The 16602-nt window shown below is 40.4% G+C and overlaps 1 protein-coding gene across 1 annotated transcript in view; it reads right to left on the reverse strand.

The window, feature by feature from the left end:
- The window catches only part of MAP3K15 (mitogen-activated protein kinase kinase kinase 15), a 204892-nt gene that overhangs the window by 130408 nt on the left and 57882 nt on the right, over positions 1-16602 (reverse strand). The window contains 3 exon segments of the mRNA XM_037820970.1: positions 5916-6022; positions 7905-8073; positions 12101-12294. Coding sequence (XP_037676898.1) covers positions 5916-6022; positions 7905-8073; positions 12101-12294 — 470 coding nt within the window.

Raw genomic sequence — 16602 nt, forward strand, 5'->3', positions numbered from 1 at the left:
AAATCTTCCCACAAATAAATGCCCAGGGCCAGATGGCTTCACAGGGGAATTCTACCAAACTTTCCAGAAAGAACTGACACCAATCTTACTCAAACTCTTTCAAAACATTGAAGAAAATGGAACACTACCTAACTCATTTTATGAAGCTAACATCAATCTAATACCAAAACCAGGCAAAGATGCTACAAAAAAGGAAAACTACCGGCCAATCTCCCTAATGAATATAGATGCAAAAATCCTCAACAAAATACTTGCAAATCGAATCCAAAGACACATTAAAAAAATCATACACCATGACCAAGTGGGGTTCATTCCAGGCATGCAAGGATGATTCAACATAAGAAAAACAATCAATGTATTACAACACATTAAAAACTCGAAAGGGAAAAATCAATTGATCATCTCAATAGATGCTGAAAAAGCATTTGACAAAATCCAACATCCCTTTTTGATAAAAACACTTCAAAAGGTAGGAATTGAAGGAAACTTCCTCAACATGATAAAGAGCATATATGAAAAACCCACAGCCAGCATAGTACTCAATGGTGAGAGACTGAAAGCCTTCCCTCTAAGATCAGGAACAAGACAAGGATGCCCGCTGTCACCACTGTTATTCAACATTGTGCTGGAAGTGCTAGCCAGGGCAATCCGGCAAGACAAAGAAATAAAAGGCATCCAAATTGGAAAAGAAGAAGTAAAACTGTCATTGTTTGCAGATGATATGATCTTATATCTAGAAAACCCTGAGAAATCGACGATACAGCTACTAGAGCTAATAAACAAATTTAGCAAAGTACGTCATTAATGTTTCTATATGCTAGAAATGAACAAACTGAAGAGACACTCAAGAAAAAGATACCATTTTCAATAGCAACTAAAAAAATCAAGTACCTAGGAATAAACTTAACCAAAGATGTAAAAGACCTATACAAAGAAAACTACATAACTCTACTAAAAGAAATAGAAGGGGACCTTAAAAGATGGAAAAATATTCCATGTTCATGGATAGGAAGGCTAAATGTCATTAAGATGTCAATTCTACCCAAACTCATCTACAGATTCAATGCAATCCCAATCAAAATTCCAACAACCTACTTTGCAGACTTGGAAAAGCTAGTTATCAAATTTATTTGGAAAGGGAAGATGCCTCGAATTGCTAAAGACACTATAAAAAAGAAAAACGAAGTGGGAGGACTTACACTCCCTGACTTTGAAGCTTATTATAAAGCCACAGTTGCCAAAACAGCATGGTACTGGCACAAAGATAGACATATAGATCAATGGAATCGAATTGAGAATTCAGAGATAGACCCTCAGATCTATGGCCGACTGATCTTTGATAAGGCCCCCAAAGTCACCGAACTGAGCCATAATGGTCTTTTCAACAAATGGGGCTGGGAGAGTTGGATATCCATATCCAAAAGAATGAAAGAGGACCCCTACCTCACCCCCTACACAAAAATTAACTCAAAATGGACCAAAGATCTCAATATAAAAGAAAGTACCATAAAACTCCTAGAAGATAATGTAGGAAAACATCTTCAAGACCTTGTATTAGGAGGCCACTTCCTAGACTTTACACCCAAAGCACAAGCAACAAAAGAGAAAATAGATAAATGGGAACTCCTCAAGCTTAGAAGTTTCTGCACCTCAAAGGAATTTCTCAAAAAGGTAAAGAGGCAGCCAACTCAATGGGAAAACATTTTTGGAAACCATGTATCTGACAAAAGACTGATATCTTGCATATACAAAGAAATCCTACAACTCAATGACAATAGTACAGACAGCCCAATTATAAAATGGGCAAAAGATATGAAAAGACAGTTCTCTGAAGAGGAAATACAAATGACCAAGAAACACATGAAAAAATGTTCAGCTTCACTAGCTATTAGAGAGATGCAAATTAAGACCACAATGAGATACCATCTAACACCGGTTAGAATGGCTGCCATTAAACAAACAGGAAACTACAAATGCTGGAGGGGATGTGGAGAAATTGGAACTCTTATTCATTGTTGGTGGGACTGTATAATGGTTCAGCCACTCTGGAAGTCAGTCTGGCAGTTCCTTAGAAAACTAGATATAGAGCTACCATTCGATCCAGCGATTGCACTTCTCGGTATATACCCGGAAGATCGGAAAGCAGTGACACGAACAGATATCTGCACGCCAATGTTCATAGCAGCATTATTCACAATTGCCAAGAGATGGAAACAACCCAAATGTCCTTCAACAGATGAGTGGATAAATAAAATGTGGTATATACACACGATGGAATACTACGCGGCAGTAAGAAGGAACGATCTGGTGAAACATATGACAACATGGATGAACCTTGAAGACATAATGCTGAGCGAAATAAGCCAGGCACAAAAAGAGAAATATTATATGCTACCACTAATGTGAACTTTGAAAAATGTAAAACAAATGGTTTATAATGTAGAATGTAGGGGAACTAGCAGTAGAGAGCAATTAAGGAAGGGGGAACAATAATCCAAGAAGAACAGATAAGCTATTTAACGTTCTGGGGATGCCCAGAAATGACTATGGTCTGTTAATTTCTGATGGATGTAGTAGGAACAAGTTCACTGAAATGTTGCTATATTATGTAACTTTCTTGGGGTAAAGTAGGAACATGTTGGAAGTTAAGCAGTTATCTTAGGTTAGTTGTCTTTTCTTACTCCCTTGTTATGGTCTCTTTGAAATGTTCTTTTATTGTATGTTTGTTTTCTTTTTAACTTTTTTTTCATACAGTTGATTTAAAAAAGAAGGGAAAGTTAAAAAAAAAAAAAAAAGAAAAAAGACAAACAAGGAAAAAAAAAAAAAAGATGTAGTGCCCCCTTGAGGAGCCTGTGGAGAATGCAGGGGTATTCGCCTACCCCACCTCCATGGTTGCTAACATGACCACAGACATAGGGGACTGGTGGTTTGATGGGTTGAGCCCTCTACCATAAGTTTTACCCTTGGGAAGACGGTTGCTGCAAAGGAGAGGCTAGGCCTCCCTGTATTTGTGCCTAAGAGTCTCCTCCTGAATGCCTCTTTGTTGCTCAGATGTGGCCCTCTCTCTCTGGCTAAGCCAACTTGAAAGGTGAAATCACTGCCCTCCCCACTACGTGGGATCAGACACCCAGGGGAGTGAATCTCCCTGGCAACGTGGAATATGACTCCCGGGGAGGAATGTAGACCCGGCATCGTGGGATGGAGAACATCTTCTTGACCAAAAGGGGGATGTGAAAGGAAATGAAATAAGCTTCAGTGGCAGAGAGATTCCAAAACGAGCCGAGAGATCACTCTGGTGGGCACTCTTACGCACACTTTAGACAACCCTTTTTAGGTTCTAAAGAATTGGGATAGCTGGTGGTGGATACCTGAAACTATCAAACTACAACCCAGAACCCATGAATCTCGAAGACAGTTGTATAAAAATGTAGCTTATGAGGGGTGACAATGGGATTGGGAATGCCATAAGGACCAAACTCCACTTTGTCTAGTTTATGGATGGATGTGTAGAAAAGTAGGGGAAGGAAACAAACAGACAAAGGTACCCAGTGTTCTTTTTTACTTCAATTGCTCTTTTTCACTCTAATTATTATTCTTGTTATTTTTGTGTGTGTGCTAATGAAGGTGTCAGGGATTGATTTAGGTGATGAATGTACAACTATGTAATGGTACTGTAAACAATCGAAAGTACAATTTGTTTTGTATGACTGCGTGGTATGTGAATATATCTCAATAAAATGATGATTAAAAAAAAAATACATTGGGGTGATGAATGCACAACTATAGGATGGTGCTGTGAACAGTTGATTGTATACCATGGATGATTGTATGGTATGTGAACATATCTCAATAAAACGGAATTTAATTTAAAAAATGTAACCTTTCAAACAGCCTTTAAATGTAACTTCCAGCTGGAAGCAAGCTATGAACATGGGCATTTAGTCTCTCAGACGAGCAATATGTAAACAGACTCTTTATAAGTTCGCCGATTTTGTGATTCTATTCACCACTGGGAAAACAACAACAAATGTGTATTCTTCCTTGGCAACATGGCTTTTAGGTACCTGGAGATGATGCTGTATAAATGTGGGAAGATACCATCATTTTTCTCTTTTTGAGAAGCATATAAATTAAGGCGGTGTGATCAAATGATGACCATAAACAGATGAGACAAAGAAAAGCATGCTGTTGGCTACTGTAGAAATGACAAGTCCACACCATTCTCGAGGGCCAGTGTCCCTCCAACAGAGCCATGTGCTGGCTGAGTTGCCCAGGAATGAGGCTCTCCAGGTCCCGGAGCAAGCTGCCTCCTTCCAGCCCCTCTGGCATGGGCTGGGTTCAATAACATTCACTAATATCCTCCACACACATTTCTAGGGCCCAGCGCATCTTCCTCTTCCCATGGCTCTCCTTTAGAAATGACACATCAGACATTCTAATAAATGTTTCCAGCATCCAGTTTCCCCTGCACTAGCCGAGTAATTCAACTTGTTAAATTTTGCTGGAGTTGCTGGTGGTCTTGACCCAATGAAACAGAATAGAATATAAGTACGCGCCTTCTATTTTGCAACAGGCAGGTCTCGTTTGGTTTTTAACCTAGGATTTTGATTCCGATATTCTTCTTCTGAACTGTCCTTCAGCCTGGATCCCTAGTCAGAGTATTTCGACCACATTAGCTTATCTAATAAAGACCTGTCTATGTAAGCAACAGTTAACAGACATTGCTCACAAAGGACCCCATGCTACTGAGAGCCAAGCAGATTTAACCGCTCAATGCAAACTTGAAGCAGTTTGAAAGGACTTCTGAATGCAATGAAGAGGAAGATGGCAAGAAAAGCAGGCTGGTTCAAACCAGCTTTCCCTGTAACACAGAGCCCTTGCCAACTGAGGCTCAAGCATCATTCATTCCTGTCGTGGTTAGTAACTAATTTAGGGCCCTGATTTGCTCCACTTCCTAAGAGTTGAAGATTAACTGTAATGCAGGAAAATTCATCATTTGTCCATCACGTTTCCCCCTATACAGACACAAGGAAATGCCACAAACTTCCTCAAAGGTTCTCAAATCCCACTGTGACTATACTGTCAGCTAGTCAAGTTAAATGTAAAACAAACAAAAAAGTGAAATCCAGGATTGGACCACATGTATAAATGAAATTAATATTGTGATTCTACAGAAAATCTCTGGTTCATTGGAAAAACTGAGAACCCTGTCCTAGACAGAACCACTGCCCAACAGCAATTCACACACCTACATTCAGATTATACTAGTACTTAAAGATAGCACCCTCTTCTTCTATCATATAACAGTGTTAATTCTGCTGCTTAAACTAGTCCCTCACCACCCCACCAAGACTAAGAGGCAATATTAACTCCTTATTCATGTATTCGCAGTCCTTTCCAGACATGGTCCCTTTCTCCATGTTTACTCGCATCACCTGCCTTTGCTTCACCTGCATCTTGCTTCTTGCTTCCTGAACATACCCTGCACATGAAGAACTCTATGTTGACACATATAACGGTCTTTTTAATCCTCCCTCCCCTCCATCCCACACTCTTTTCTTGTCAATGGGGCAATTCTTATTAATTCTTCAAACTTCAGCTCAAAAGTCCTTAGAGAAGCTTCTCTAAAACACCCAAGCAGAATCAATCTTGCCCTTTGCTAATGCTTCCGTAACACTTTGGACAAACCTTCGTTATGACATTTATCACCCTGTGCTATAAGGATTTCTTTACATGGCTGACCTCACAGCTAGAATATCTGTTCCAAAGACAAAGTTCCCAAGGAAGACATTTTCTTATCCTTGGCACTTGGCACACAACCTGGCATGTACACAATTCATGTTGAACAAAAGGAGGAAGCAGGATTTCACCAGATGGCATGTTCCAAAACCCTACCCACGCCTTATCAATCTTACCTATTTAGTGCAAATGCATAGTGGAATTTAATGTTATGCTGATCGGCAAAATCACAAGTAGGCATCATTTCCAGCGTTTCTACCAGCTTCACCATTGCATCATAGTCCTGTTGGCAAGAGGTCCCAAGATGAGAGAAAAGGAGGAAGCACAGCTCTTGTCAGATTTTCCTGCACAGTAATAAACATGAGACAGCCTCAGCATTTAAAGACAGGCCTTCCCTTCCAGGGGGAATTATGTAGCTCTTTAATAAAACAAAAATAAGCTAAGAAAACAAGATGGAAGGGAGCAAGGAGGACAGAGAAGGTCACACAGGGATCAAGGGGAAAAGATTAAATCCATAGGTAACAAAAGAAAGCAATGAGCCCAGAATCCAGGGGAAAAGCACTGCAAAATGAGCTGCACATAAATGCCCAGAAAAAGTTTACAGTCACTGTCTATATCAAGGGGAAACATCCTACTCCTTCCTATTTTGTTGAAAATAACTGAATTCATCTAAACCGATTGGGATTCTCGACCTTGGTGCTACTGACATTTGGACTGGAAAATTCTCTGTTGTGGGAGTTATCATGTGCACCCCTAGTTGTGACAACCCAGAATATCTCCAGACACTGTCAAATGTCTACAGAGAAACAAAATCACTCCCGCTTGAGAATCACTGCTCTAAACTGTGCAGTTTCCCAGGGAAAAACTGCTACCACATTGATCTCCACTGGGTACTCTCTTAGCAGCACTACCCGCTACCCTTCCGGCCAGGCTCAGAATCATCGGGACCGATAGCCACACTCGGTGGGCTGGCACTCCCCACTGAAAGCCCAGGCCTGTCTGCTGGCTCTGCACCTGATGCTGTTGCCCCAGGAAAGAGAAGTCAATGTATTCTGGGAACCTCATGGCTCACTTTTGAGCCTGAGAGTCACTGCAATGGAAGGTTATGACAAGAAGAGATGCGTGAAGGCAAGAAGAGAAGGGAGCCAGCAGCTCAAGGGAAGAAAGACTTCCAGAAAGGTCACTCCTGTTCTCTTGTTGTGTGGGTCACGATTTCATCACTGTCGTGATCCCCAATAGTACCTGCTATTAAAATCAGTTAGCTGCATCTCTTTGTCACTAGGGGCACGGGTCCCTTAGGGGTTGACGCTGCTCTTGGTTTACCGCATTCCCCCCAAATTTGGAAAAGAGCCAGGTCACAAATGGATGCCCAAAGGCTCATGGCCAGCAACCTCCCACAGGCTCTGTGGAGTCCTGCAGGTGGTACCCACGTTCCTCCAGAGGGAAGGCAGGCAGGACACCCTTGGGAATGGCTCAATGGCATTAAACTTGAGGAAAGAAAAGCTCAGTTTCCTTCATGGTACCCCCATCCCATAAGCCCTGTCTCAAGAACTCTCCAGAAGCCTCTGTCTTGGACTATAAATCCACATTCCCTGGGCCCTCTACTTGCCTCTGCTACCTCCCACTCTCTCTGTCACTGGTGGGTGGTGGTAAACAAAAAAGGAAGTGACAAAGGCCGACAGGAAGAAGCATAGCAGAGAGGTTAAGAGCAAAGGCAACTGCCTCAGTCTGCCTCGGTTTGAATTCCAACTTCACCAACTGCTGTGTGACTTCGGACAAGTCACTTAGCTTTCCTGTGCCTCATTTTCCTAGTTTGTAAAATGGGGATAATCAGAGTCCATGTTCCATAGGTTTAAGAGGATTAAATGAATTAGTATTTGCAAAGGGCTCAGAATAATGCCTACTACAAAGCGCCTATAAATTGTTAAATTCTGAGTTTCTTATACCACGTGGGCCTGTATATACGATCTCATTGGAGTGGCCTTCTGAATGCCTGTCAGCTGTGATATAACCCCCTCCAATATTTTATGAACTAACTCACATACCTGTTAGTCCACAACACAGCTATCTTCCCATAGGCATAGTATAAGAGTACTTCATAGTTGGAGATCCTCCCACTGAGGAGGAACTCAGGCTATTTTAGCCTCACCAAGTGTATTTCATACCTGGATATCACGGTAGGACAGCAGCAAATTAATGACGATGTCTGAGGTCAGAACCTCGGTATTATCCAAGCGGAGTTTGATCCGAGCCAGCTCCTTTGCCAGATCATTGCCTTAGTATTTCTCTCTGGCCTTCCGAATGTCATTTAACAGGGTTTCTTTGTAATAAACACTGGAGAGGGAAACACGGAAACCTCCTGTCACTTTTACACGTAACCCAGGACCCTGCTCTCTTTTGTAGGTCAAACAAACAGGGTTCTCGCTGATGTGATGTAGGCCAACACACCGGGGCCTCATCCCTGCACTAGCAAATGGGAGATGCGTACTGCTCGTTACTCATATTTTGCAGAAATTAACAGTAGATAGTAAATAAATAAAAATCCATTCAGTACAACCTTGAAGATATTTCCAAATTGGGCAATACGTGGGACTTGCTACCCAACCCACTCCCTATTTTTTTTTCTAAACACACAGAGGGCAAAAAGGTCCCTTACTTGAACATTTCTTTTTCCCAATGGCAGAATGTCACCAAGTCAAACAGAGCTCCAAATGCCATGAAACAGTAAAATGAGAATGTCTTTAAAACTAACTTCTCTATGAGGGGTCCCCTACCAGTAATCACAAAGCTGCTCTCAGGTGATTGAGAGCCAGAAACTGGTATCGTGTCCTTGAGCAATCCGAAAAGGGACACATGGAGGCCCCTGTAAATGTGTGGACAACCTTATCATTTACCCCGTCACTCACGCTGTCATTTTGGACCATCAGAATGTTTTTGTAACGCAAAATGTAAACTTCCTTCATGTGGGAATCCAGGTGATAATGGGGATGTTTACAAACATTTAAAGCCGTTTAAAACCATATTGGAATGTTTCACCCATATGCTCTCCAAGAGCCAGCACTACTCTCTGGTATGTGGTTGTTACGGGTTTAATTGTGTCCCCCAAAGAGATACTCTGAAGTCCTACCCCCGGTAACTGTGAGTAGGATCTTATTTGGAAATACGGTCTCTGCAGATATGCGGGTTAAGATGAGGTCATACACACTGGATCAGGGTGGGCCCTAACCCAACATCCTGGTGTCCTTCTAAGAAGGGGAGAAAAGACACAGGGAGATGAAGGCCACGTGTAGATGGAGGCAGAGATTGGAATGATGCATCTACAAGCCAAGGACTGCCAAGGATTGACAACAAACACCCCAAACGAGAAGAGGCAATGACCCATCCCTGAAGACTTCAGGGAAAGCACGGCCCAGTCAGCACCTTCATTTCAGATGTCCAGCTTCCAGGACTGCGAGACAACACATTTCTGTTGTTTTAAGCCACCAGCTTTGTGGTAATTTGTTGCAGCAACCCTAGGAAACTAAGACAGTGGTTTAAAACCTTTATAAATGACCTAATTTGATGTTTGGTACACAAAGGCTTGCAATGACCGCAGATTGATTAAATATATTGTCTACTTTCCAAGTCATTTTTAAATGGAAATTGTGCATTGCCAAGCAGTAATACTAGCAACCCATTAAGTATCTGAAATGATCTAACTGCAGGGGGCAAAGTTAAGCTGTTCAAACTAAAAGAGTTCACTAAATTAAATGATAGTAATTAGAGAGAGTAAATTAAATTAAATGACAATTTTCAGTGAAAGAGAAACAAAAGGTGAGAATGAACAAGAGGAAATGTTACTTCCTATTAATGATCATAAAACTATGCTGTATAAATTTGCATACAACACATAAACTGGTCCTATGCTCATAAGGCCTTAATTAATATTTAAAGAATGAGGTGATACCCCAGAGCAAGGGTTCTGATATAAAAAATATCAGTGCATTGCTTTAACTTTTAATTTCAATATTTGTCTAATGCAGTGATGAGCAAATGAGCTGATTCTGCCAGTGTTTAAAGTTCTGCCATTAATCTGATCAGTCATTAAGTTGAGTGACAGCTATGGTCCATTTGATGGACTATAAAGGCATCAAAGCTATTAAACGTTATTAGTTTAGCATGACGAGCAAAGAGTTATAGTTTAGCTCAGCCTTGTTTTCACAGGTAATTCTGAAAAAAATAGTTTTAGTTAACTATGAATCACTAATAAGAACAGTAATTTTTAAGTAAATAAAACACCAAAACAAGTATGGTTCAGGGACATCAGACATGTAATAAACATGTGGCCATTCCACACCACCCCTGGTAACCAGGGAAGATGTTGCTAATCAATGTGAACTTGGAAATGGCTTCAAAATCCCTTTTAGCACAGGCCTCCAGAGTCTTTGTCAATCTCTCAGAGTTGGCATTGAGCTAGAAGCCCACCTTCTATCCCTGTTATAGATGTTTTAAACCCTAAGCACCATTTACCCTCTCACTAATCATTGTCAGGCATCTGCCAATTTGTGGGGTGGGAATAAACCAACAGGTCTTTCAAGACCTTTCAAAATTAACCCAAGCCAGAAGAGGTGTTTTCCTACCAATAGGTACACCAAATAAGAAACAAACTTGAGTCCATTTCTTGCAAAGACATGACTTATCTGGCCGATTCAAACTAAACTACCTCCTTGACAGACCTGAAAATATGGTGTTGGGAGAGCCTTCTCTCTAAACTTCACTAAAGTTTGAGTTCTGCAATAAGACAATAGTTAGCAAGGTAGGATCGATGAGGTTTTCTAGGAATGTGCTACAGAATGTCTCCCATTTGCTTTCTTTGTCAGCCTGTGATGACACATGCCTGGGTTTCCAGTCTTCTTTTGCCATTTAAAGTTGGTAAAAGAAACCAGGTCCAGAGAACGGGTTATGGGATAGGAAAAGAAAACAGACTATTCACAAGTGTGTAATTCACACAAATATTGCAATGTTAACACCACAAAGTTCAGGGTGCTACCATTTAAGCCAAAGTACAGTGTGCAATACTTTAAATTTCATTATAGGTCACTTCTGCCAATGCTTATTTTCATTTATCTTAGAAGGACAAATCCTTCTTGTGACATAACATGCAGGAGCAAATCCTTTAAATTGGCTTCAAGCAAAATAACTGGATCCTTTGGTAGAGTACAAGAATTTTTCTGCCTTTGACTTCAGAATAAGAAAGATTTAAGGTCCAGTGCCTCGAGTGCTGAGGCTCAAAATGGTGACCTGACTTTTACAAGGCTACACAGGCAGAAACTGCCCAACCCAGGATTCAAACTCAAACCTGTCCACCTCTGAATCACTATTCCACCCTGCCTGCAACATAAATCTAAAAAGAACACATCACAGAACATCCTGAGGTCAAGATAACTTCAGCTTGACTCAATGTATCCAGGCTTTTATAACACGAGTACATATGGTCAGAATGACATTGTTGAGGCAGTTTAAGAACCTCAGCAACTAAGGAGATGGGTAAATCTTGTTCAGAAACTGGCTTGCAATATAGAATCTTTGAGTTGAAAGAGACCATTAGAAAAAAAGTCACATACTTAACTTTCTTATATGCTAGATGAGAAAAGAGCTAGAGAAAAGGGATTTACCAAGGTCACACAAGGGGTCAGGGCCACAACAGGCCCATCCTGACTGCTAACTCCACTTCCATTCTGCTGGGCTACACGTCAGTGGCCCAACTTAACTGAGGTGGTGGTGGCGGGTTAACATGGATTCCAGTATGACATAAAAACGACTGGTCCAATGAGCCAGATACAAAAGGACAAATGTTCTATGATTCCACTTGTATGAAATGTCTACAGAGACAGAAAGTTGATTAGAGGTTATCAGTGGCTAGGGGGAGGGGGAAGGGGGAGTTATTGCTTAAGAGGTACAGAATTTCTGTTTGGGACAATGAAAACATTCTGGAAATAGATAATGGTGAAAGTTACACAACACTGCGACGATAATTAATACCACTGAATTGTACACTTAAAAATGGTTAAAAAGGGGTAAATTGTGTTATATATGTTACAAGAGAATTTTTTTAAAAAAATTGATTGGTTCATTGCTTAATGGGTTTCTGATTGGGGTAATGAAAAAGTTTTGGTAATGGATGGTCATGGTGGTAATTAATATCACAGTATCATATATGTGAGAATGGTGAAAATGGCAAATCGTATGTTATATATATGTTACCACAATTAAAAATAAATACTAGCCCAGGTTCCCCATTCTCAGAGCATTCTGGTTATTTGAGGGTATACCACCTCCATGGAAGTTAGTGGGAAATTGTGGCAAGGCTCCTGGGAGTTACCATGAAGTCACATGGATGTCCTTGAGGAGGCTAATGAACCTGTCCACCAGGGGCACACACAGCGGGCCCAAGATGGTGTCCCAGTTGGGGTGCATGTACTCCGAGGCTCGCCTCTGGGCATCACTCTCGCAGCAGAAATAATCAGCACACGGTGTCAGGATGTACGGGATGAAATAATAATTGCCACTAGATGCCTGGAAAAAAGACACAAAAATGTCTCAGAAAGCAATTGACACAGAAGTGGAGCTGTGGCTTTGGGCAGGCGAGACCTGGTGTGATGGGAAAGGAGAACGTGCCTGTGTAGGGGAACAACAATTAGTGCAACCTGACTACACATCTATCAGTCACAACAGAGGAAACCAATTTTCCAAACTCTAACATGGAGATATATACATGGCATAAATTGGTTTCAAATGTTGAACCGGCCTATGACTGAATGTTTTTGGCAGAAATTTTGGGGCTTTAAGCCTCTGAAATCACACTGTTTCATTATATGACCCCACCACCACCACCACCAAGGAGAAGGAAATTGAACCAATTAATAAGCAAGGTTTGCAATGTAGAGGCAGATTACCTCTCTCTCTTTCAGCATAGATGGAGCATATATATTATCTGATAACTTAATTAAGGGTGAACTATTATAAAGTTTGAGTACAGATTGTTTTGCAGGAAGTAGGCACCAATAAATACGATTAGTTGGAGATGTTTTGAAGAAAGGATCTGTTAATTTTTTTATAGTCAAATTCTCAGGTAAAACCATCTCTTTTCCAATGAAATAATGATAGCTTGCTTATGAATTGTGATCCTTTGTAAAGCATAAGCATTACCTTTATTTTTTTTTTTTTTTTTTTTTTTTTGTTTGTTTGTTTGTTTTTTTTTTTTTTTTAAATCATCATTTTATTGAGATATATTCACATACCACGCAGTCATACAAAACAAATTGTACTTTCGATTGTTTACAGTACCATTACATAGTTGTACATTCATCACCTAAATCAATCCCTGACACCTTCATTAGCACACCACACAAAAATAACAAGAATAATAATTAGAGTGAAAAAGAGCAATTGAAGTAAAAAAGAACACTGGGTACCTTTGTCTGTCTGTTTCCCTCCCCTACTTTTCTACACATCCATCCATAAACTAGACAAAGTGGTGTTTGGTCCTTATGGCTTTCCCAATCCCATTGTCACCCCTCATAAGCTACATTTTTATACAACTGTCTTCGAGATTCATGGGTTCTGGGTTGTAGTTTGATAGTTTCAGGTATCCACCACCAGCTACCCCAATTCTTTAGAACCTAAAAAGGGTTGTCTAAAGTGTGCATAAGAGTGCCCACCAGAGTGACCTCTTGGCTCCTTTTGGAATCTCTCTGCCACTGAAGCTTATTTCATTTCCTTTCACATCCCCCTTTTGGTCAAGAAGATGTTCTCCGTCCCACGGTGCCAGGTCTACATTCCTCCCTGGGAGTCATATTCCACGTTGCCAGGGAGATTCACTTCCCTGGGTGTCTGATCCCACGTAGGGGGGAGGGCAGTGATTTCACCTTTCAAGTTGGCTTAGCCAGAGAGAGAGGGCCACATCTGAGCAACAAAGAGGCATTCAGGAGGAGACTCTTAGGCACAAATACAGGGAGGCCTAGCCTCTCCTTTGCAGCAACCGTCTTCCTAAGGGTAAAACTTATGGTAGAGGGCTCAACCCATCAAACCACCAGTCCCCTATGTCTGTGGTCATGTTAGCAACCATGGAGGTGGGGTAGGCGAATACCCCTGCATTCTCCACAGGCTCCTCAAGGGGGCACTACATCTTTTTTTTTTTTTTTTTTTCCCCTTGTTTGTCTTTTTTCTTTTTTTTTTTTTTTTTTTAACTTTCCCTTCTTTTTTCAAATCACCTGTATGAAAAAAAAAGTTAAAAAGAAAACAAACATACAATAAAAGAGCATTTCAAAGAGACCATAGCAAGGGAGTAAGAAAAAGACAACTAACCTAAGATAACTGCTTAACTTCCAACATGTTCCTACTTTACCCCAAGAAAGTTACATAATATAGCAACATTTCAGTGAACTTGTTCCTACTACAACCATCAGAAATTAACAGACCATAGTCATTTCTGGGCATCTCCAGAACGTTAAATAGCTTATCTGTTCTTCCTGGATTATTGTTCCCCCTTCCTTAATTGCTCTCTACTGCTAGTTCCCCTACATTCTACATTATAAACCATTTGTTTTACATTTTTCAAAGTTCACATTAGTGGTAGCATATAATATTTCTCTTTTTGTGCCTGGCTTATTTCGCTCAGCATTATGTCTTCAAGGTTCATCCATGTTGTCATATGTTTCACCAGATCGTTCCTTCTTACTGCCGCGTAGTATTCCATCGTGTGTATATACCACATTTTATTTATCCACTCATCTGTTGAAGGACATTTGGGTTGTTTCCATCTCTTGGCAATTGTGAATAATGCTGCTATGAACATTGGCGTGCAGATATCTGTTCGTGTCACTGCTTTCCGATCTTCCGGGTATATACCGAGGAGTGCAATCGCTGGATCGAATGGTAGCTCTATATCTAGCTTTCTAAGGAACTGCCAGACTGACTTCCAGAGTGGCTGAACCATTATACAGTCCCACCAACAATGAATAAGAGTTCCAATTTCTCCACATCCCCTCCAGCATTTGTAGTTTCCTGTTTGTTTAATGGCAGCCATTCTAACCGGTGTTAGATGGTATCTCATTGTGGTCTTAATTTGCATCTCTCTAATAGCTAGTGAAGCTGAACATTTTTTCATGTGTTTCTTGGTCATTTGTATTTCCTCTTCAGAGAACTGTCTTTTCATATCTTTTGCCCATTTTATAATTGGGCTGTCTGTACTATTGTCATTGAGTTGTAGGATTTCTTTGTATATGCAAGATATCAGTCTTTTGTCAGATACATGGTTTCCAAAAATTTTTTCCCATTGAGTTGGCTGCCTCTTTACCTTTTTGAGAAATTCCTTTGAGGTGCAGAAACTTCTAAGCTTGAGGAGTTCCCATTTATCTATTTTCTCTTTTGTTGCTTGTGCTTTGGGTGTAAAGTCTAGGAAGTGGCCTCCTAATACAAGGTCTTGAAGATGTTTTCCTACATTATCTTCTAGGAGTTTTATGGTACTTTCTTTTATATTGAGATCTTTGGTCCATTTTGAGTTAATTTTTGTGTAGGGGGTGAGGTAGGGGTCCTCTTTCATTCTTTTGGATATGGATATCCAACTCTCCCAGCCCCATTTGTTGAAAAGACCATTATGGCTCAGTTCGGTGACTTTGGGGGCCTTATCAAAGATCAGTCGGCCATAGATCTGAGGGTCTATCTCTGAATTCTCAATTCGATTCCATTGATCTATATGTCTATCTTTGTGCCAGTACCATGCTGTCTTGGCAACTGTGGCTTTATAATAAGCTTCAAAGTCAGGGAGTGTAAGTCCTCCCACTTCGTTTTTCTTTTTTAGAGTGTCTTTAGCAATTCGAGGCATCTTCCCTTTCCAAATAAATTTGATAACTAGCTTTTCCAAGTCTGCAAAGTAGGTTGTTGGAATTTTGATTGGGATTGCATTGAATCTGTAGATGAGTTTGGGTAGAATTGACATCTTAATGACATTTAGCCTTCCTATCCATGAACATGGAATATTTTTCCATCTTTTAAGGTCCCCTTCTATTTCTTTTAGTAGAGTTATGTAGTTTTCTTTGTATAGGTCATTTACATCTTTGGTTAAGTTGATTCCTAGGTACTTGATTTTTTTAGTTGCTATTGAAAATGGTATCTTTTTCTTGAGTGTCTCTTCAGTTTGTTCATTTCTAGCATATAGAAACATTACTGACTTATGTGCATTAATCTTGTATCCCGCTACTTTGCTAAATTTGTTTATTAGCTCTAGTAGGTGTATCGTTGATTTCTCAGGGTTTTCTAGATATAAGATCATATCATCTGCAAACAATGACAGTTTTACTTCTTCTTTTCCAATTTGGATGCCTTTTATTTCTTTGTCTTGCCGGATTGCCCTGGCTAGCACTTCCCGCACAATGTTGAATAACAGTGGTGACAGCGGGCATCCTTGTCTTGTTCCTGATCTTAGAGGGAAGGCTTTCAGTCTCTCACCATTGAGTACTATGCTGGCTGTGGGTTTTTCATATATGCTCTTTATCATGTTGAGGAAGTTTCCTTCAATTCCTACCTTTTGAAGTGTTTTTATCAAAAAGGGATGTTGGATTTTGTCAAATGCTTTTTCAGCATCTATTGAGATGATCAATTGATTTTTCCCTTTCGAGTTTTTAATGTGTTGTAATACATTGATTGTTTTTCTGATGTTGAACCATCCTTGCATGCCTGGAATGAACCCCACTTGGTCATGGTGTATGATTTTTTTAATGTGTCTTTGGATTCGATTTGCAAGTATTTTGTTGAGGATTTTTGCATCTATATTCATTAGGGAGATTGGCCGGTAGTTTTCCTTTTTTGTAGCATCTTTGCCTG

The sequence above is a fragment of the Choloepus didactylus genome, chromosome X (assembly GCF_015220235.1).
Source record: "Choloepus didactylus isolate mChoDid1 chromosome X, mChoDid1.pri, whole genome shotgun sequence".
Taxonomy (NCBI): Eukaryota; Metazoa; Chordata; class Mammalia; order Pilosa; family Megalonychidae; genus Choloepus; species Choloepus didactylus.